Source organism: Myotis brandtii, unplaced genomic scaffold (genome assembly GCF_000412655.1).
Source record: "Myotis brandtii unplaced genomic scaffold, ASM41265v1 scaffold274, whole genome shotgun sequence".
Taxonomy (NCBI): Eukaryota; Metazoa; Chordata; class Mammalia; order Chiroptera; family Vespertilionidae; genus Myotis; species Myotis brandtii.
In genome coordinates, this window is record NW_005360425.1 from 4,403,377 (window position 1) to 4,426,356 (window position 22,980).

The following is a 22,980-nucleotide window of genomic DNA, read 5'->3' on the forward strand; positions in this document are numbered from 1 at the left end:
GCTGGATGCTAACACCAAGCTTACACTGTGTGTGCGATACGGCTGAGCTGCTCCGTAAGGCTCTCTCTCTTATCTGCCCAAGGCGTGCCCTGCAACTCTGGTAAGTAGAAGCCTTTTGTGTTTTCTCTTCTTCTTTCCCTCTTCTGCTTGTTTAGGTCAGGATGCCCATGTTTGGTGGGACTAAAATGGATTTCTCTGGGTATTTCCCAGCTCAGTGCTTCCTGCCTGTCCTCCACTTATGAGGGTGTTGGAAGGAACAGTGTGTAGTCTTTTCTCTTAGGCTAGACTCCAGGCATTTCTTCAGTATTAGCTTTCTGAGACTCCGTGAATCTCACAGAAGAAATTAGAAGTTCACAAAAGAACATTTTCCTTTGTCATATTTTCTGCTTCTGAATAGTTTTACATGGATTTTCTCTAAGTTTTTTCATATATCTCAAAAGAGTCATATGGCTGTGTGATTTCTCTTTTGCTCTCTATAGAACAGATACCTAATAGATTTGCATAGCATACATTTACCTTATACAAGTTAAACTCTATATTCTGGGTCAGAAAACAAAGGGTGTATATTGATTAATATATTTTAAACAGTATGGAGAATTTGTCAGTTATTTCAGTATTTGAACAAATATAGTGATATGGAGAAATGAACCAAATTGGTTTCCTCATTGCTATCCATTCAGTATCTCTTATAGTGTGCAATTAAACAAGCTTGAAATCCTCAGTGAATGTTTTTAAAATCTGGGGGAAATAGGTTAGTGAGTTTAAGGGTTTTCTTACTATTTATCAATGTTTATTTATTCATGAGATGGTTATTGGACTGCTGGTACTGTTCCTAGACACTGAATGGGCAAAGTACCTGTTCCTCTGGTGCTGCTTCTCATGGAGACAGCAATGAAATGCGTTATTTAGGCGTCAGGGAAGTGGTTGGCAATTGTTTCAACAAGATCCTCTATGGATAAGTTAAAGAGTTAAATAAGGATCAGAAATTAATACTGACCAAAGAAGGACAGATAAAACTATCCATAGAAAATGAAGATAATGAACATGAACAAGAAGAACTAGAAAATTGGAGAATAGTAAAAAGGATGAAGTGTTGTAAGTGGTAAACACTTGAGTAATTTTATTTTTGAATACCATCATCTATAATAATAAAATCATAATATGCTAATTAGACCGGACAGCTGAATGACCTTCTGGACAAAGCCGGGGCTGCGAGGGCCGAGCCCCTTGCACGAATTTCGTGCATCAGGCCTCTAGTTTCATGATAAAAGGCTTCAAAATAAGAATTCTTAAGGAGCTGCTTTTAGGCTTTTTTTTTGCAAGGGTAAATTAGACAATATGTAAGAATTACCTTATTCACTCACCTCAGAACCTGACTCCTTTGGAAGATGTGACTCTACTGTACTTACCCTTCATACTCTTCTGGATTCAACTGGGAAGGAAGTATAATACCCCAAGATTCAGAGTCAGACTTTGATTTGATTCTAGAACTCACTAATTTTGTGACCTTGAACACGTTACCTAACTTTTCTGTGCCTCATTTTCTTATCTCTAAACTAAAGGTTAAAATAATTGTTTTCTTAGGATTGTTGTGAGGCTTAAATATTAGTACTCAGTAAATATATTAAGTGCCCAACAATTGGTAGTTGTAATCATGGTGGTTACTACCCATTCTAGCCTGGACTAGAAGAAAAGTTACTAGTGGTTCCAACAGCAAAGGTCCCAAGTCTGTTCTTTCCTTGACTTGCTAATTTCAATACCTAGAGCTAATTTAACTCAGCCATTGCCTTGGCAAGTGCTAGCATTAACCACCAAGAGTATGACTGCCCCAGTTGCTAAGCAGCTGCTTGAGTAAAATACACAGGATCCTTTATTGAGATATACAACTATTGTGTGGATATTGGGATGCTTAAATCTCTCTTCTAGTCCTGTGGACTGGTCCTGCTGAACTCATCAGCAGGAAAATACTACTTCAAGAAGCTTCTACAACACTGAGAAGTTGTTATATGGGGTTGAATTCTCATTTTTGGGAACTGGTATGTGTCTTAAGAACCTTTGTGGTGAGTTAGTCCTAGAAATAGCTGTCCTGTCACTTTCGCTGCTTGCTACTTTGTAGAGCTTGTCACTCAGATATGCTTAATGCTGTCATCCCTCAAGTAATCTGTGAACTTCTTCTGCCCATGTAAAACATTCTGCAGTTTAGACAAATTCTTTTTTAGCATTAACTCTGTCAGGCTTCAGAATATTTCCTACACTTTGGGGCCCTTCCCAGGCTGGGTATTTCTTGTGGTCAGAATTTGATATACAGGGTGAGGCAAAAGTAGGTTTACAGTTCATGTGGAAAATAATACAGTAAGCGATAATACAAGAATAAATTGTTTCGCATACTCAGAACTATACACCTACTTTTGTCCTACCCTGTAGTATCATTCTTTGAATAGCTCCTTTCAACACTTGTGCTTCTCTAATTTAGTTTTCTTTTTCATTTTTTTTTCTTTCAGGGTTGCAGAGCAGTTGCTGGGGTGATTGACCTAGGCACGGTGGAGATATTTCCCATCTTCAGAGCCATGCAAAAGGGCCTCATTGACCAGGACACAGGCCTGGTGCTCCTGGAATCCCAGGTTATCATGTCTGGCCTCATTGCCCCTGAGACCACTGAAAAGCTCTCTCTGGAGGAGGGCCTGGCCAGAAACCTCATTAATCACCAGATGTACCAGCAGCTCCGGGAGCTACAGGATACGCTGTCCTTAATAAGCAGGCTTAGTGAGAGCAAAGGCCCTCTTTCTGTAGTGGAAGCAATTGAGAAGAAAATTATCACTGAGAGAGTTGGACTGAAAATCTTAGAAGCTCACCTGGCAACCGGAGGCTTCAGTCTCCCCCCTAATGAGAACTTTATTAACCTAGAGGAGGCTTTTCATCAAGGCCTCATTTCTGAATGGCTTCTCTCAGAGTTAGAGTCTCACCTGAGATCATCCAAGAATTTGATAGACCCCAACACAGCTGAGAAAGTCGGTTTGCTGGATTTGATGCAGAGATGTATTGTCCACCAAGAATCAGGGTTGAAATTGCTGCCTGTCAAGCAATTGGCAGGAGGAATGGTGAGCTTGAAATCAGGCCGGAAGGTTAGCATTTTCCGTGCAGTTCAGGAAGGCCTAATAGATAGGCAGGTCACTGTCCGGCTGCTAGAAGCTCAGCTTTTTGCTGGTGGCATAGTAGACCCAAGAACAGGACACAGACTTACAGTGGAAGAGGCTGTAAGACATAATTTGATTGACCAAGATATGGCCTGCGCTATTCTCATAAGGCAGCTTCAGACAGGAGGTATCATAGACACTGTCACGGGGCATAGGCTGACGATAGATGAAGCAGTGAGCAGTGATCTAGTAGCTGCTAAGATTGCCCTCGTGATTCTGGAGTCCCTTTGGTCATTCATGGGGTTGCTATGGCCTGAATCTGGAGAGATCCTCCCAATGACAGATGCCCTGGAACAAGGTATTGTGTCTAGTGAGCTAGCTCATAAAATCCTTAGTGAACGACAGCATATTAAAGCTCTATTTCTACCAGCAACCACAGAGATTTGGTCCTGGAATAAGGCAATAGAAAATGGTATATTGGACAAAGATCTTGCCAATAACTTAAAATCAATTTGCATACCTGATGTGATACCCCACATGCAATTAGCAGATTCTTCAGAACAAAGCAAATTGAACATTAATCCCGGAGCATCAGGTCTGTCGAGCAGCAAGGGCCAAACTGAGGGCATGGCAAGCCACAGCGATACGCTGTTGTTCCAGCTGATGACTCACAGCTACATTAATGTGCGGAATGGACAGAGGGTGCTCCTGCTAGACAATGAGCTGATAGAAGCACTAACAGCAAACGGTGAATATCAAGCAAATCCTCTAGAAGTGTTTGGAATTGGACATCAGAAACCAGAAACTTCCAGGGAATTAGAAGAATCAGTGAATGTGGAAATAACAGAAACTTTCTGTGATAGGCTGACTGTGCGGTCACGTGAATTCCACCCTTCTCAGAACAAAGAATATCCCAATCAAGCAAATTGCATGGAAGCAGAAGGCAAAAAGACCATTATAGTAACAGAAGGTTCCCCTACAGAGAACCCTGAAAAAGACCTATTTGTAGGAGAACAAAAAGTGAGAAATCCAAACATTGATACTTTGAAGGTCAGAGGTCAAGTTAAATCAGAGTTAAAATGGCAGCTAGTAGGTACCCAAAAGGAAGATCTAACAGAAGTGTCTACCAGAGAAAATATCAGCAGAGGATTTCTCCTTATAGTACCCTCTGAGGAAACAGAAGATGTGACCACGGTGGTAGAAAAAGATCCTGTTTCTAATGAAACACCAAATGAAGAATGGCAGACTCTCAGAAATGCTTCCTTTATATGTCAGAAAGAACAAGCAAACCCACTTGAAACTGAACATATTCCAGGTAAAACTAGAAGACCTCTCATAAAATCCCAAAGCAAGAAGTCACAATTTCAGGTAGAGAAAACTCTAGATTTAGACTCAGAACTCAAGTCTGAAAATGACATGAATGTTCATTCTCTGGACAAAGGAAGTAAGGATGACCATAAACAAAGTCCAGAAGAACAAAACATTATAGGTGGTAGTATGATGATGTTAGAAAAAACAGATGAGGCAGATCATGGTAGTGAAACTTCCTTGTCATGCACTCCTCCTTCAGAATTGCTTGAAGAAGCTACCTTAAACAGATTATCTACACAATTACTCGATGGTGGTATCTTTCATGAACAAACAGGTCAACAGCTGTTACTGAATGAAGCAATAGCCAGAGGTATCGTGCCCAGTCACACTGCTGTGAAACTTATGGGAAAGCTGAACATGTTTCGGGGCTTCTTTGACTCTCAGACTTGCGAATCTTTGACAACTGAAGAAGTCATTGATGAAGGTCTGATGGATGAGAAATTGCTGCATAATGTCCTCATGGCAGACAAAGCTATTAGTGGTGTCTTAGACCCACGTACCCACACACTCTGTTCTGTGAAGGAAGCAGTTGCTGTTGGACTACTTGACACACAGACAGCCACCAGAATTTTAGAGGGGCAGGTGGTGACTGGTGGAATCATTGACCTGAAACGAGGCAAAAAGGTTTCGGTGACTTTGGCCTTAAATCTTGGCTTGGTGGACAGTGCTGACCAGACTGAGCTTATAAATCTGGAAAAAGCTTCCAAAGGCAAAGATACTGAAAAAACAGTTAGGGAGAGATTAATTAGCTTACAAATGGAAACAACTGGAATTATGGACCCTGATAGCAAGGCCCCTCTAACAGTTATGCAGTCCATTGACAGAGGACTTCTGGAGAGAGAGGAGGCCATTCAGTTGTTGACTAAACAGGTGGTAGATGGAGGTATCATTCACCATATATCTGGGATGAGACTTTCTGTTGATAATGCCTTTAAACATGGCATCATTGATGAAGATTTAGCCAAGCAACTCAAAAAAGTTGAGAACTTAAGTCTCCATCAGTTTTTTCATCCTGAAACAAAGGAAACTATTTCCCTCTCTGAAGCTATAAAATTAGATCTTGTTAACCCAGACTTGAAAGGAGAAATCCAAGAAATTCAGGCATTGACTGAAAGCTTTGTGGATCTCATTTCTGGCCGGGGATTGACCTTGGCAGAAGCTGAAAAAGAAGGATTATTAACTAATAAAGCAACATTGTCTTCAGGATTGATGCATAGGATTGTAGATCCTGAGAATCACAGAATTGTTCCCTATTCAGAATTGATAAAGAAATGTAAGATTGATATTGAATCTGGACAGAGATATCTAGAAGTAATTCCTTTCTCAGACATTAAAGATGGAGTGAGTGACAAAGTTCTTACATTGTCTCAAGCAACTCAGCTGGGAAAAGTAGACTTTGCATCAACACTGAAAGTTCTAGAAGCTCAGGCAAATACTGGAGGAATCATAGATACTGCTACAGGACAAGGACTGACATTGGCATCAGTTTTGAAACAGAAATTGGTGGATGAAAACATGGTCAGAACTATTGCATCTCATCAGGTACTAAATGGAGGAATCATTGACATATTTAATGATCAAAGAGTGACTGTAAAGGAAGCTATTGAGAAAGGATTTATTAGCCCTGAACTGGCAACTTTGATCCAAATAGATACTTTAGAGTCCAGTGATCAGGGGTCTCAGATTGAAAAGCAAGATGGAATTGAAGTATGTGAATTGAAGAATGAATTTCTAAGGAAGGAAATGTTAATTGCTTGTAATCAGACTGCAGAAATGAGTTGTGGTAAAGAAGAAAATGGAAAATTGTTTCAAATTGGAAGTCAGTCTGCACAAGAAAAGGTTAAGAGGAGAATTTCTGGTGAGGAGCAGGCAACAAAGGGCAGGGAAATTTCATTAAAAGAATTCGAGTGTAAGGATCAAGATAAGAAGAGAGCTTCTTCAGATGTTTCTTCAGATGTCAGTATAATAATTCCTAGTGATTGTAAAGGCAAATCATTGGGCCGAGGTTCAGTGACATGCCCTCACTCAGAAGTTTGTGATTCTAAACTCAAAGAGGTGACTAGTACCAACATGGAAAAAAATACAAATGAAGAGCAGGAAAAAGTAGTGTCACAAATAGAAATTGTTTCTCATATGAAACAGTCTGCAGTAGACTTAGATAATAAAAAAATAAGGGAAAACCAAAGAGAAATTATTTCAGAAGCACAAGAATCAAATTGTGAAACTTCAGGCAAATTTCTGAGTGAGCAGGTTATTCAGAAACCAACAAATACTAGGGAGAAAAGGAAGAGAGAGAAGAAGAAGGTGATAGTTATAGGAGACAGTGTCAAAACATGCAAACCAACAGTTCTTTCAGAAGTAAAGTTGAACCAAGAAACTGCCATTAGAAGTGACCATGACTCTAGTATAAAGAGTCAACCAGTGGAAATTGCCATAATTGAAAGAGGGAAAGAAGCTGATGGAGAGGTGCGATTTTCTATTCTATGTAAAGCTGAGGACCCTTCTTCCCCAATGATACCCAAAGGAGTTTCCGTAAGAAATCAAGATGCTTCAACATTTTTCAACTCTAATCAGGTCAATGAAAGAGAAGTCAAAAATTTAAGCCTCTCCTTAACTGTAAAACCAGAAGAAAATTTATCACAAGAAATTACAAGAGGGGCTCAGAGTGAAGCATTCTCTTCTATGACCCCAAGACCATTGCACTACCAGGAATCAGTTGGAAAAACCCAAGTTGCAGACACGTCCCAAATTTCCAAATCAGACAAGTCTTTCCAAGGAACCACCAGACAGGAGACCAACTATCGTGAAGATTCCTGTATTACTTCTAAGACTAAGGAAACCAAAGATCTGATCTTGTCATCTAATGAACATGAAGAAAAATCATACCAAGAAGTACCTTTTGACTCAACAAAAGCTCTTAAATTGGAAGAAATTGTAGATTCTAGAGTAGACCCAAAAGAAGTCAAAAAGGACTTTCATCATCAGGATAGCAAAAGTGATAGTGAACTTTATGGGATTCTTGAATCTAAAATGGTAGCAACTAAGGAAATAACTGGAGAGAAATTTCTAGAAATGTCAAACCCTATAGTTACAGGTGCAGAAGCAGGGTCCTTTGAAGGTATAGTGACTCAGGGAGTTCCCAGAGTCTTGGTGTCCCTTCTTCCCGAGGAATTGTTCAAAGATGTATCTCAAAAAGAGAGTACCGAGCAACAGGGTGCCACCATGAGTCCTGCTATTCCAGAGGCCAGTGAGGAAAGGACAGTGCCCCTCATATACCCTACAATGAAGGTGGATGAGGAGACACCACCAGAAAAGCTCAGAGAAAGTCCTGGAAGTGAACAAACTCCCTTCCTGACCGCACCGAGGGGAAAGGGAAATGAAGGTGTAAGCACGGAGCCCTCCAGAGCAACTAAAGTAAGTTTCCCAGTGTTGCATTTTGTGTGTATGTGTGTGTGTGTGTGTGTATTTTTTTAAAAGATATAACTGGTTTAATGATAAAACTCTTGACTGGATACTGAGTTTACATATGAATAATTATATGCATGCATATATTTCAGGGCATTAGATAATTCTATAAAGTGTAACTTAGTTTGGGGAGTATTTGAGATCTTGCTTTCCAGAAATTGTCATCAGTTTGGCTCAAACTCTTACAAAAATTCAAAAAAAAAGTATAACTTAATTTACCATTATTTGTTTTTAACACAGTTGTTGGAAACTTAGGCAGTGGCTCAAATGTTTTCCTGAAATTTGCAAGGGTTTTAATGTAGAAACTAACATTGAAGCTAATTTGAAATACTGGGGTGATGCTGTCTAAAGTTAGAATAAGTTTTGGAAATTTTGCTAAAAGAATGCTTACAGATTGATAATTATGAGCTTCTGCTCCTGGAGGAAGTTAATAAAATCACTTTTTTCTCTATTGATTTGAGAAGACATAGACAAAATAGCCTGTTATTTCATCCCACCCTAAGTGTAATAAAAATTTCTACTTATCAATAAGATCCAGCCTGCTTTAAAAAGCAGGAGAATGTCAGGCCTGAGTGAGTTTTCTTTTTTGGCTTCACAGAATATATTTAACCGGCGACTCTGTCTAGAGCATGATGAGAAGCTGGTATCCTATCTGTCTCTATTACGAGACATTGAAATGAGGACCAGACAGATTCAACCTGTGGAGCGTAGCCTGGCAGAGCTACAGGATCTGCGATGTCAGGCCAAGGTAGGTTCCCAGAGACTTCCTTTCTCCAGGCCCACCAACTTGGAGGAAGTAGAGACTATTATGGAAGAAAAAACATGTTCAACACACCATGATTTAAAGAACAAAAAATAGATCGGAAAGGTGTAACTGGAGACCTCTGACTGGGAAATACTGGTTCACAGAAACTACAACAGAAGAGACTCAAGGGAGGAGTAGTCTGCAGTGTTAACTACAATAGGGAGACCAAGTATAGTGAGGGCAAAGGGGGATTAGCACCTGAAAGTCACTAGTGAACTTGATAGTGGTTTCAGTGGAGTGGTTTTGTGGGCTATAAACTAGGTTGCAGTGAGAATAGATGAGAGATTGGAAGGTGGGGACAATTAATGTACATCCTTCTTTCCAGAAGCTTGGAAGTGCAGGCAAGGCAGGAGGTAGGACACTGGCTGGAGGAGATGGACTGAAAGAGGAATGTTTTGAGTAGATTTCGGGGGCTGAGGAGAAAGAAGAAAAGGAGAACTTGAAGTTAGAGGAGAGAGGAAGTGATCACTGATGGAGTGAGGTTCCTGAGGACATAGACTTAGACAGCCTTGAGAAGAAGGAAGGGTAGCTTTCACCGAACCTGGCGGTTAAGAGTCGTCACAGGATTGGAGACACAATGAGGGCAGAGATTGTAGAGGTTTACCAGATCTCTCAATATCAAAGTATGACCGTGGGTAGGGTGGCTGAAGGGGAAGTAAGGAGGATGCCCAGAAGAGCTATCTAGCTTTCCACACCTTAACAGTATTTCGGGCTTCTCTACTGAAGATTAGAATTCTGTAGACTAGCTGAGTAGGAAGGCTGGCTTGGGTTATTTTTATGCTCTTTGGTTCTGCCCCCTTGGAATTTAGATGGGGAGTTGTCCTTTTTGATTGACTTATTTTACATAATATTAATAAGACATAATGACATTCTCAGAGAGGCAGCAAGCTGTAGTGGACCCAGCATTGCCCTGAGTCAGAACACCCGAATCCAAGTCCTGGCTCTATTGCTTACTGTCTGGCTAACCTCAGACAAAATTTTACATTTAAGTGCTGAGGCATCTCTTCTGTAAATCCAGAATTATAATATCCACACAGCCTACCTCAAGAATTAGTGATTGTGAGAACCAAATAAACTATGGACTATATATCAAAACACCTTAGAAGCCCTGAAGCCTTTATTGGCATGAGGTGTGAGAAAAATGTCTTCACAGCTGATTCCGACATAGCAAGATTTCTAGTCTTGATTTTGGAGGGAACTTTATTTTATCCCCTCAGGTGTTAGACAAGGAGCTAAAGGATCTGTCCACCTTGGTGAGTCAGGAATTGGAGTGTGTGAGTCAGATCACCATCAGCCAGCCTCAAGAAGTCCCCGCTCAGCTGCTGAAGGCTCTGGAGAAGGATGCCAAGAATCTTCAGAAGTCCCTCCACTCCGTGAGTGACAGCTGGAGTTCCAGACTACTCCAGCTGCAGAATGCTGTGGAAGGAAAAAAGGTAGTTTCTTGTTTTATTCACCAAGTCTGGGCAGGTTTGGAGACTTTTATCATCTAATTTGCCATTTATTTGTTTAGACTAGAGTGTTAAATCAGCACAAACAGCTACAAGGCAAACTTCAGAATCTGCGAACCTGGGTTGGCGATACCATTCTCAATCTGAATAGCAAGGAATGCAGCAGTGAAACAGATGCTGACAGCCTGAATCAGTGTCTCCAACAATGTGAGGTAAAATTTGCACCCATTCTCAAGCTTTTGTCCTTTGAGTTGTCAATTTTATTTTCCTGCCACAGAAACCAGTACTTACCTTTCTTGGAAAATTTGATTTTCCATTTCAGAGATAATAAAGTCTGCTATGTTTCGTTTTTTAGGTTATCATACCTCTGGCACTTCAGTCATTATGATTATTTTTCCTTTCAGCTATTCTCTGAGAGAGTCTGCAGAATGGCCTATTATTATCAATGGCCTCTTTATAACTGAGCATCTAATGTCTCTTCCCTGTTTCTGTTTTGCCCAAGATCTAATCCTATGCACACACATCAATTTCAGGAGAATTTTTGGTCAATGATCTAGATTGTGGCTTGGCAAACTTTCTATAAAGGACCAGATAGTAAATATTTTAGGTCTTGTAGGTCATACTCAAAATGGCCCATTTCTCTGGCATCCACTCAGCTCTGCCGTTGAAACATGAAAGCAGCCATAGACAGTACATAAATGAATGATCGTGGATGTGTTATAATAAAACTTTATTTACAAAAATAGTTGACAGGCACATTTGGCCAGCACTATAGATTGCCAACTCCTGATCTAGAGAGATGCTTTTCTTCTTGTTAAGCCCCAAATTAATTGGTACTTTTCATAAGTCAGTGAGAGAAAGATACAGGCTCTGAGATACATATGAGCCAGAGAATTTTCTCCTGAACATTGTTCCTTTGGGGGGCAGCAATGGTTATACTTAAGATACTATTAGATATTATTCACACAGGTTTTTCTATCCTTTGCTTAAACTCTTTAAAGTCAGAGCAGAACCAGAGATGTCCCCTCCTTCTGTTCCACCCTCTCCCTTTTCCTAGTCTTAAGAGAAGCAGACAAAGGTTTGTCCATGGTCAGGCTCCTTGTATACAGCTTCATTCCTGTTTATCTTGCAAGAACTGACCTGCCTTCTTCTTTTATACCCTTTTATCCAAGATATCACTGGGGGAATGAGTAGCAGACTCTGGTTCACTGCAGGGTATTATAAGAAGCAAGGGTGAGAAAAATTTCTATGACTTAGTATAAGATATATAAACATAGCATCTCATGCATGCATTGGTTCATGGGAAGAGAGCCACAGTCTAAGCCTTGTTTTCTTAGTGATAGTTTCCCAGTCCATGTGTTCACAGTTGAAGGAAGCATGGTCTAATAATAAATAGCCAAGAAGCCCTCCCAGCCTGCCTTGCAGGGTTGCTGGCTGCTCTCAGTTTCAAAGTGATAGAGATAATAGATATCTTTTTTTTAAAAAATATATTTTATTGATTTTTTACAGAGAGGAAGGGAGAGGGATAGAGAAGTAGAAACATCTATGAGAGAGAAACATCGATCAGCTGCCTCCTGCACACCCCCTACTGGGGATGTGCCCACAAGCAAGGTACATGCCCTTGACCGGAATTGAACCTGGGACCCTTGAGTCCGCAGGCCGACGCTCTATCCACTGAGCCAAACCGGTCAGGGCGATAATAGATATCTTAATTATTTTTATTGCCATTGAAATATCCAGTGTAACAGCTGATGGCTACTACATTTTTGTGGGAAAATTGCATGCTTTTAATGGTCTGAAAATAGATAATTATAGTATTTAGACACTTATTACTGCTTTAAGGGAGCAATGCAACTATTATATAAGAAAGACTGTAATCCTTCACAGTTGTAAAATGTATAAGCAACATTATTTACTGTAAAAATCATATTTTAATGAACCACAAATAAATTGGATATTTTTTCACTTCTGACCTACCAATAACTAACTGCTGGACAAATACAAATAAATTTTGAACCTAAGAAAATAAATTAGGCAGATATAGCTCAGACCAGAAATTGATGTTGTACTTTTCAAACTTTTTTAAAAAAATTCAGAGATCTGAGACCAGTTCTGGTGTAGTTCTGTTAACATAAATACATGAAAGCTTGCTGCATTTGGATGTCAGTACATATTAAAGGAAGCTGAATGGTAACTCGTGAGGAGTGTGGAGAGACCAGAAGTGCGGGAGACTTCCAGTGCTTATTTGGCTCTAGGAATGATCAGTGTCAGTTACAAAAGTACAGAAAATTAGCCTCTCATTGATTATGTTGGTTTTTTATTAAAACCAACAGTTTCTGCTTCAGTAGATAATCAGAAATTTTATTTCTTTTTTCCCCCCTTTTTCTACTTACCTTAGGATTTGAAACAGCCCATGGCTGAAAGGAAATCTCAGCTGGATGCTCTTGCGTTCGATGTCCAGTTCTTTCTCTCCGAGCATGCCCAGGACTTGTCCCCTCAGCAGAACCGGCAGATGCTGAGGCTTCTGAATGAACTGCAGGGGTCTTTCCAGGACCTTGTGGCACACACTGCAGCTCAGATGAATGCCTTGCAGGGTCACCGTCAACAAGTGGAGCAGGCAGCCCTGGTCAAGGTCAGGCTGAACCAGCAGCTGGGCCCAATTTGTCTTTTGGGATGTCCTGTGTTTGGGTTTTCTGGCCAGAATACATCTACCATGATTCCAGGAGCCTGCGTTTACCAATTTTGAAATTTCATGTCATTCAGGCCAGTTTACAGCAGGCAGCTGTTCTGGCTGTTTTTCTTGCCATGTTTTGGTTTTATGTATGCGTGTGAGAGAATACATGTGTTTACATGTGTATGCATGTGCAAATATTTTCTTTTTTATAAGATTCTCCCCTCACTGTGTCTCATTGTCTCTGACTTTCCAATGAAAATCACATCCCCAGCCCTCTTTTCTCCCTTAGCCTTCTTTTGAAGGCCGTTAAAAACATTTAGATACTCTGACTCTTGAGAAGAAGTGTTAAAGTCAGTTTTATTCTGGGCTTTTCAAATGATTAACTCTCAGATTCCTTGACAACCTTCCAGCAGCTGACAAGGAAATTTTTATCAGAATCATATTAATTTTTTAGGACCTCTAACGCAGCGGTCACCAACCTTTCAGAACTCGCAGACCACCAGTGGTCCGCGGACCACCCATTGGCGACCGCTGCTCTAAAGTGTCGTTATTTTCCAGCACCTTTCTTCACACTGTCATGCCCGGTGCTTATTTTGGAAAACCATGTGTAGAAGCAGCGGTGATACATTTTTGGGGAAAAACTAGCCACCCTACCACTTTTCATTGTGACCCTTTCTTGCAAAAGTTAACATTATTGTATTAATGGTAACAACCTTAGAATGCCAAGAATCATGCTTATACCATTTCTGCTCTTTGAATAATAAATTGGAATTCAGCAAGATGATATTAGAATTGTCATTATCACCACCAGCAAATCCATCTCAGGATCTGCTTTATTAAATATTGTATAAAGTAGAATAGAGCTTTTGAGTCAGGCTTAAAGGAGTTTAGGTTAGTCAATTTTATATGCCCCCCATTACTGCTTAGTTGTTTCAACTCTATTACAATCTAAATAAAATACTAATGAAATAGTTTAGGTTACTTTTCAAATCTGAAAATTTGCACTGTCCTCACTTAGAAATGTATATAGCCTATGGACAGTTAATGAAATAGCGTTGGTCTGAGCCATCTTAAGTAAGACACAGCCCAGATCCAGGGTAGGCCTCTGAGCTGCAACCGGTGCTACAACTGCATGTGAACATTCTCTCTGAGCACATAATTAATTCCACAATGTTTATTAACCTTGTAATTGTCGGAAATGTTCTGCTTCTCTATATTTGCCCTGAATGCATGTGTATGTCTGTGTGTTAACTTGTTTGCTTTGCTTTTTTCAGATTCAGTCTGCACCCATCCTAACCCATGAAGATCCCGTTTTACAGCTGAAGAGCTCTTAGGAGTTCTCTTGCAGAGCCCTTCCATTTGTCCTAAAGAGGGGAGAGAGGGCCAGTTTTGGCACCTGTTTGTAAGTGCAGGTGACTAAAATGCCATCAGAAGGTAGAAACTGGTGGAAAATGGTTTCAGAAGGATGGTCAGGATGACACATCATGCTCAATTGCTCAGTCAGGTGCTTCCGTGTCAGGCAACTGAGATGAGATCTGGGATCAGGCACAGAAACATATTCCCTCCCTCCCCTTGGGCCTGGCTTTTCTCTTTGATATCAGTGTAGACAACTGAACGACAGCCAGTTGCTAATGTTGGGCACTTTCTTTCTCAAAATAGACAAGCCCCTCATTCCGATTTAAAGGGTGTCTACATTTGTGAGACGTTGAATTTATAAGTCTGCTAAATTATTAAGAAGCTCAATTAGATTATAAATTGTCCAGTTTCTTGATTTATTTTCCTTCTAGTACATCCTTATAATTTTCCATATTTTGACTAATAGGAATTGGTCAGAACCACTGGTTCTGGTAGAGGAATTGGTCAGAACCACTATTTATTATCATCTCTGGCTTTTAAGCATCCGGGCTCTTTGTTCCATTTCTAAGGATAATAACAGCAGTCTGGCAAAGGAGCTCCCAAACCAAAACCTGGGAGCGTTCTCACCTGAAATTACCCCTCATTATAATCCAGACCATAGACCCAGATCAATAGATGAGGGGAGCTTTTTAAATATGATTCTGTGCTTTTTCCTGTTCTAGTCTCCCACCAACTTTTCCATCTTAAGCTATAACCTTGTTTTATATTTCAGGGAGTTACCTTGTTTTTGTAAAACGAGGATTATTGATTGTCTTTTGGCCCCTTTGCATTTTAATTAGACCTTGCAGAAACAACAAAATACTTGTCATGAGAAACTGGAGGATCTTTGCAGCTGGATAGGACAGGCGGAAAGAGCATTGGTAGGCCACCAAGGTAGAGCCTCCCAGCAGGATCTTTCTGCTTTGCAGAAGAACCAAAGTGACTTGAAGGTCAGTATAAGTTAATTCATTTATTTGCATTTCGTCAACAAATATGTATAAAGGCTTGCTTATGTGCCAGGCACATGCTTAGTGTTAGCAACATAATGGTAAATAACCCTGCTCACATGATGCTTACAGTCTAGTGAAAGAGATGGATATTATAGATAATCACAAAAATGTACAAATAATTATTAACTATTATACATATAAAGGAAAAGTTACATGAGAACATATAACAGAGACTCAATCTAGTCTAGGATGTCAGAAAAGATTACCTTGAAGAAATGTCCCTTAACCTGAGAAATGAACGATGTGTAGGGGTTAAGGAATGCAGGGGTGGGAGATGGAAGAGAATATGCAGGCTGAGGCCTTTGTGTCTGTCTTCAGGTGGGAATGGGACCGAGCACCACATATTCCAGAACTGAAAGAAAGCTAGTTCAATTGGGCTAAAAAGAACAAAAGGAAGATTAGGAATGATGAGGCTGGAGACTAGGCAGTACCCACATCTTGCTGGTTCCTACAGGCTACAGTAAGGATAAGGAGAGTAGGGAGGACTCAGCTAGAATCCTGCTGTCAACTTTTCTTTATAGAAGAATGATCTCTTCGAGGATAACTCATTACAAAATAAAAATCTCTGCTATTCACCATGTTTATGGGTCTCCTTTTTTGTCTTCACTAAATATTTTCTCAGAAATTTCAATTTAAATTTTGCTTAAAAAATTAAATATTAGAGACATACATCTGTTGCAGATATGTCAATCCCAGTCATTCCACCTTCGTCCTATGAGGTCTTAGGCATACTAACGGTGAAGGCTCTGCCATCCCTGTTTTCATGTGTTAGGACTTACAGGACGACATTCAGAATCGTGCCGCCTCATTTGCCAGTGTTGTCAAAGACATTGAAGGGTTCCTGGAAGAGAACCAGACCAAGCTGAGCCCCCAGGAGTTGACAACTCTTCGGGAAAAACTTCATCAGGCGAAGGAGCAATATGAGGCTCTTCAGGCACGGACGCGGGTGGCCCAGAAGGAGCTAGAGGAAGTAGTGACCTCAGCCTTACAGCAGGAGACTGAAAAGGTAACCAGACTGCTGTGACCCTTGGTATTTTTCAAAAAAAATATTGGCACCTACACAGATGAAAGGTGATGAGGAACTGCCTTACACAGAGCAGAGAGTCATGAAAAGGGGCTGTTTCAGGAACAGGTCTGTGAGCCAGGACTTTATTTTCATAAATATTCTGAAGAACTTTAAGTCGGGAACAATTAGTAGGAAGTTTATATTACAAAAAAAATAAAAAATCTGGCATTCTGTGTATTTAGTATTCTGAATAATAGGAAAATGTCAGAAAGAATTTAGTGAGGAAGGGTGGTACGCTGGGGAGGAAAATGCAAATGGCATGTTTCTTGCATGAATCTAGACTGGTGATCCAGGAGTGTGGGGGGAAGTATCTGGGGAGTCTCCAAGCTTTTTCACCGTAGTTTCAGGGGGATCGTGGCACTGGGGTAAACCCACGAGAAGGTGAAGTCTCACATGGTCTTCTGCACCCCACTTGGCACTGGCAGATTGAATGAGAATCCTTTGTCCAGCCATGGACTCTGACGCTAACAGGGAGGTAGAGAAAATAGAAATAAGTTACCTGAAGATGAAGTCTGAACTATGTGAATGTATCCCTTGGCATATCCTTTTTAATCCATTAACATACTTGAGGAGTCATGAAATCGTTTCAGTACTCGGTGTTCTGTTTGGCAGAGGAAAGGATAGGAGAAGTCTGTATTTCCCTTAGGAAGACGCAGCCAGGTAATTGAGTATGGCTGTGTTATCTCTTACCCTGCCAAGCCAGTGTATCACTTTTGCATGCCTAGAAAGAATGCCGAGAGGCCTTGCTGGGGTGCCAGGATTAAATCACCTCTTAATAAAATAAGGGCCTTTAAATCCTAGGATTCCCCCCCCCCCTTTTTTAATTGATTTTAGACAGGAAGGGAGAGAGAGAGAGAAACATCAATGTGAGAGAGAAACACCAATTAGTTGCCTCCCGTGTGAACCCACAACCTAGGTATATGCCCTCACCAGGAATCGAACCTGTGACCCTGTGGTGCATGGGACAATGCTCCAACCAACTGAGCCACACTGGCCAAGGCTCTCCCTATCTTTTAAAGCAGTAAGATATACACAAAAATCTAGAGATTATTTTCAATAATTATTTTTTCAACAGATTTAGCTGCTCGTTCTTTTTTGTGGGTTCAAAGATTGACTATACCCAATCTTAGAGCTTCTCATTTTCTTTAGCATAAACATTTCCCTCTTGACTTCACCTGTAACCTATAATAGCTGAGTATCTAAGGCCTTCTCATTAGACTCCCTTTACTCCTTGCAGAGTAAAGCAGCAAAGGAACTGGCAGAGAACAGGAGTAAGATTGATGCTCTCTTGGATTGGGTGGCTTCAGTGGGGTCACCTGGTGGACAGATGGAGCAGCTGTCAGGAGCTAGCCTGGAGAAAGGCGCCTTGGATACCACTGACGGCCACATGGGCGTGAACCAGGCCTCAGAGAAACTGGACAAGCAGTATGAGAAGATGAAGGTGAGGATGTTGCTTGCCCTCACTGTGCTGGGGACTCCCTGAGCAAGTCACCAGGACCTCCTTGCTCCTGAATCCAGGAAGCACCTCTCAGTTCATATTCTTTGACGTCTCAGCAGCTTTGGCACTTGAAATACTCACATAGCACTACTTCACATAGCACTCCTCTGCCCTTGATAATCTGTATTCCTTTCCCCCAGGCACCATTTCACATACTGGCGTGCTTTTAACATAGTCCTAGACTTGCTCTCATCTTTCAAAATACACTTTCCTTTGGTAGTCTCATCCATTCATGATACTTCAATTACCGTTTGTACTAAATAATTGTATATATATGTTTGTCTCTAGCCCAAATGCTGTCCTGAGCTTCAAGCCATTATATGAATCTGTCTTTCTTTTGACAAGTTGGAATCACAAGCATCTCAAACTGAAAAATGGAATGCCTGTTCATTATAATACCCCTCTCCTGATCAAACACATTCTCCTTCCTGTATTAATTGCCTGAATTAGACATCATTCAAACCTCCTTTCCCTGCCTCACTGTCCCATATCGAATCAGTCATCAAATGCCATGTTGCTTATATCTCTTTCACAAGCAGCCCACGTCTTCATCTCCGTTGAGATATTATTGTAGTTTGGACTTGTATTATTATAGTAGCTTCTACTGGTCTCCTTGCCTGTAGGCTTTAATCCTCCAATTCATCCCCCACACTAAGTAATCTTTCTAAAATGCTGTATCCTTTTAATGGCTTCCTATTTTACTCATGAAACCATTTCTTTCTTACTATTTCTCTCCACTCATTTATTCCTTCATTTAGCAAATATTGAGCATCTGCTATATGACAGGCATTGGAGATAAATCAGTGAACTAACCAGATAAACCGTCTCCTGAGACATTAGCTGGCACATGCAGGCACATTATATCGCGTGGTTGAGAGATAATGATATATTCAGGGCACTTTAACACACGCATCACATATTTCAGTAGTGCTACCTTCCTAGCACAAAAAATTTGGTTTAGCTGGAGTGCTTCTATTGAACGGCTTGTGTGGACCGGTGCCTATTGTGTACTAATAGGATTTCTGCCTCTGGCATGCCCATTCTGTGCTTGGGAGGTTCATTGTAGTGTGTCCCCCAAAGCCCTGGCACAGAACAGAGATGGTTCTGCTGTCCTAGGAGCCTTCCTGACACCTCTTGGTGGTAGCGTCAGTCAGCTTGACCAAGTAGTATTTCCATCCTAGGAAGGAAACGGCCTTACTTATAGGTGGATGGGTTGGAGGATGAGAAGGGGCCATCGGGATGGTACATAGACAGGCTGTGGTACTAGATGTTCCTTACTAGTTATTTGAGCAGGATATGTTTCTCACCCCAGCTTCCCTGAGAGGGTGTTGGAATCTGAGGCTATCAGATTACGGTTGATACAGGTTGAAACCGGACAATATTCTGAAGAAAAGTAGACTTAGTCCTTCTCTAGGTAGTTGCATCAACAATATAGGTAGTTAGGAACACTGAGTGAACTCCCTCTGACTTCTGTTAGACTCGGGAAGAACATTGTTCGAACAACCACTACTGTCCTTCTTTCACTTCTGTTCCCTGGGAATAGAAAACAGGTCCACATGGAAGCACATGGAGGCAGCACAAATCACCTGTGCTATCCAGAAACACAGCTCACTCTCATTAATGCATAACTCATTTACTTAATGCATTAATTTCCCTAGATCTTTCCTGTTAGGACAGTCTCCATAGATAATTGGCTGACATATTTCATAGCTAAGAATTGGCAATTGTCCCATGTATGGCTCACCCAGCTTATTCTCTCCTTCCATTCATGTAATTATGAGTTGGCCATTTGTACCTTCTCTTAGACTTAGGATGATTTAGTGAAGAGGGTCAACAATTCATCCCTTAACTACCTGCATGACCTTAGTCAGTAGTACATCTTTTTGGTATTCACTTAACCCCATCTTTAATATGGATATTTTATTGTCTTCCTACATTATAGATTGTGCAGCAAATTAGATGAGACAATACATGTAAAATATCTTTGAAAACGTTAATATTCTATATGTGTCAGTTCAGCTGGAATATGGCATAATGCTTAGAGAGAGAGAGATTGGTGATTTCTGAGCAGCTATAAAAGTGGCCTATGAAAATCTCCCTCTACTTCTAGTTGTAGACATAACCACATTGTTGTGGTGTCCCTGCTAATTGTCCTTTGTTTGGGGGGATTTTTTGCCAGGCCCATCACCAAGAATTGCTATCTCAGCAGCAAAATTTCATCCTGGCCACCCAGTCAGCTCAGGCCTTCCTGGACCAGCATGGCCACAATCTCACACCTGAGGAACGGCAGACACTGCAGGAGAAGCTAGGAGAGCTAAAGGAACAGTATGCGACTTCCCTGGCCCAGTCAGAGGCAGGGCTGAAGCAGGTGCAGACACTACGGGATGAGCTGCAGAAGTTTCTGCAGGACCATAGAGAGTTTGAAAACTGGCTCGAACGGTCTGAGAAAGAGCTGGAGAACATGCACCAGGGAGGCAGCAGCCCCGAATCCCTCCCCTCCCTGCTAAAGCGGCAGGGGAGCTTCTCAGAGGATGTAATTTCCCACAAAGGAGACTTGAGATTTGTGACCATCTCAGGACAGAAAGTGTTGGACACTGAAAACTGCCTGGAGGAAGGCAGAGAGCCATCAGCAGCTGGAACCTTAGTGAAGGACAAGCTGAAGGATGCAACAGAGAGATACACTGCTCTCCATTCAAAGGTATGGGAGAGGCTCCTGGCAGCCTCTGGTGAACCGATCGTGGCAGCCCTCACACAACTGTGGGTGGTTTCTGAGACTTAGAAACCTCAGGACACAGGGAATGAGCTAATTTGTATATTGACCACAGATAGAGCGTCTTTATGAGCAGTGCAAAAATGCAAAACACGAAGGCTCACGTCCAGTGCCCGATCCTAGCAGTATCAGCAGCGCATCTCACTCCAGAGGTGCTGGTGGAGGCGCTTGCCTTCTGTATCGTAACCAGCCCACAAGGGCTCCTCGGAGACATAGCACAGGGGAAACTTAAACCCAGTGCACAGCCTGTGTTCCTGGACAGAGCATCGGGGGTAAATCAGTATCTTCCTATCAGAGAACTCCTTTTAGCTCCTAAGGCATAGAATCTAGTCAGTTCTTCTCACCCGTCTTGTGCTTTGTATCAACACCGCTAACCCTCAGAGAGAGACTTTTTCAGTCCCATTTCTCTTGCCACCTGATGCATATTTCTTTGATGGCTTATCATACAACTCACTAAATCTTCCCCAGTGTGTAATAGAGTTGAGGTGAATAGAACGGATCAAACGACGAGGAACCCACTCATAAAAGGTAGTTTCTACTTATCTATCCATGGGCACTACCCCTAACTGCATCCACAGTGAGTTCCCTGTAACAGAGCCCAGCCTCTCTCTGGACTATGCCTAGGATGCTGCTGCCTTTGGCCTGGCCTTGCCTAAGCTTTCTTTCCCTCCTTTCTCTGGCACAGTGTACACGCCTGGGCTCTCACCTGAACATGCTGCTAGGCCATTATCAGCAGTTCCAGAGCAGCGCGGACAGCCTGCAGGCCTGGATGCAGGCCTGTGAGGTCAAGGTGGAGAAGCTCCTCTCAGATACTGTGGCCTCTGACCCTGGGATCCTGCAACAGCAGCTTGCAACAACAAAGGTAAGCCAGGACACAGGCTGTTGTACTGCATGGCTTACAGCACCCAAAAGTAAAGAAAATACTGGCCTTTAGGTTAAAAACAATGGTTGGGATGCCTTGGACAAGATCTCATTCCTAAACAATTTATTCTAATATCGGTGGCTCTGGTTAAGCTGAGAATTATTCTATACAGCTTATACAACTCACTCTAGGTTCCTAGAACCAGCTCTGATTACTCACTAAGATGTTTTTCTTCTGTCCTTTTTCATCAACAAGCAGCAGTTGCAGGAGGAATTGGCTGAGCACCAAGTACCTGTAGAAAAACTTCAAAAAGTAGCTTGTGACCTCATGGAAATTAAAGGGAAACCAGCCCCAGACCGCAAGCATGTTCAAGAAACTACAGGTATGAAACAGCAACAGGCATAGTGCTGTCTAATTCCTAGTATATACCTCTGTTCCGTAGTTGATCCCATTGTGTTGTACAGGTATCTGGTGCTAGCTGGGTGCTGAGGATATAAACGAGAATAGCTCACCTGCTCATGAGCTTTATTCTTATATCATTGAAGGACCTTTGCAATCTGGCTTCAACCCCTTTCCCCCAGGCATTCTGCCTTCTAGATACACCCTACGTCTTTCCTTTCCCAAATAAACTAGTCATTTCTTCATTGCTTTAATCCTGACGTTTTTCCTGTTGCTTAGCTGATAACATTAAATGAGGGCTTCCCATGTATGATGAACTCTTACTCATGCTTCAAGATGTAGCCAAGAGATTGCTTCCTTTGTAAAGTCCTCACCACCACCACCACCACCACCACCACCTCCCAAAAGAAATAAAAGATAAGAAATAATCAAGCCAGGGGCATGGGTCCAAAGTTTGTTTAACAATCCTAACCTCCTGGGCCCGTAAAGATCCAACTGAAACCATTGCAAGAGGCCCTCCCAGGAGATGTTGGCACTTCTGCTGCTGCTCGGATCAGAAGGGCCAGAGAGGGGCTTTGTCTTTCTTTCCTTTTTTTTTTTTTTTTTTTTACTTTTAAAATATTTATTTTTAAATTTTATTTTAGAGAGGGAGGAAAGGACAGATAGAGAGAGGGAGAGAAATATTGATGTAAGAGAGATACAGAGATTGGATGTGCCCAACTGGGGATTGAACCTGAAACCTAGATATGTGCCCTGACGGGGAATTGAACCCATGACCTCCTGGTGCATGGGATGATGCTCCCAAACCACTGAGCAACACCAGCCAGGGCAAGTCAATTAAACTTTTTTTTCCCCCTCTCTCTAGTACTCTTTAGTACCACTATTGCACTTAGGATTTTATTTTCATGGTTAGTTGTGCCTTCTTCTGCCTGCCCTCTCTTTCAGAGTCTTAGGTTTGAAGAAGGCAAGGACTTTATCACAATTATCCATAGTCCTCAGTATCTAGCACAATTTCTGGCATGTAGTAGGTGCTAAATAAATAATGCTTATGGAATCTGGCTCAAATACTAATGTTCTTTAAGC

The 22,980-nt window shown here is 41.5% G+C and overlaps 1 protein-coding gene across 21 annotated transcripts in view; it reads left to right on the top strand.

The window, feature by feature from the left end:
* The window catches only part of MACF1 (microtubule-actin crosslinking factor 1), a 344,123-nt gene that overhangs the window by 215,208 nt on the left and 105,935 nt on the right, over positions 1-22,980 (top strand). For 18 of the 21 annotated variants that reach the window (XM_014541584.1, XM_014541592.1, XM_014541587.1 and 15 more), the window contains 11 exons: positions 2,502-7,919; positions 8,569-8,718; positions 9,993-10,208; positions 10,286-10,435; positions 12,622-12,855; positions 15,093-15,242; positions 16,075-16,308; positions 17,606-17,809; positions 20,046-20,564; positions 21,322-21,498; positions 21,757-21,880. In XM_014541584.1, the coding sequence (XP_014397070.1) occupies positions 2,502-7,919; positions 8,569-8,718; positions 9,993-10,208; positions 10,286-10,435; positions 12,622-12,855; positions 15,093-15,242; positions 16,075-16,308; positions 17,606-17,809; positions 20,046-20,564; positions 21,322-21,498; positions 21,757-21,880 (7,576 nt within the window). The remainder of the gene's footprint in view (positions 1-2,501; positions 7,920-8,568; positions 8,719-9,992; positions 10,209-10,285; positions 10,436-12,621; positions 12,856-15,092; positions 15,243-16,074; positions 16,309-17,605; positions 17,810-20,045; positions 20,565-21,321; positions 21,499-21,756; positions 21,881-22,980) is intronic. The other 3 variants (XM_005868634.2, XM_014541591.1, XM_014541590.1) reach the window with 1 other exon arrangement.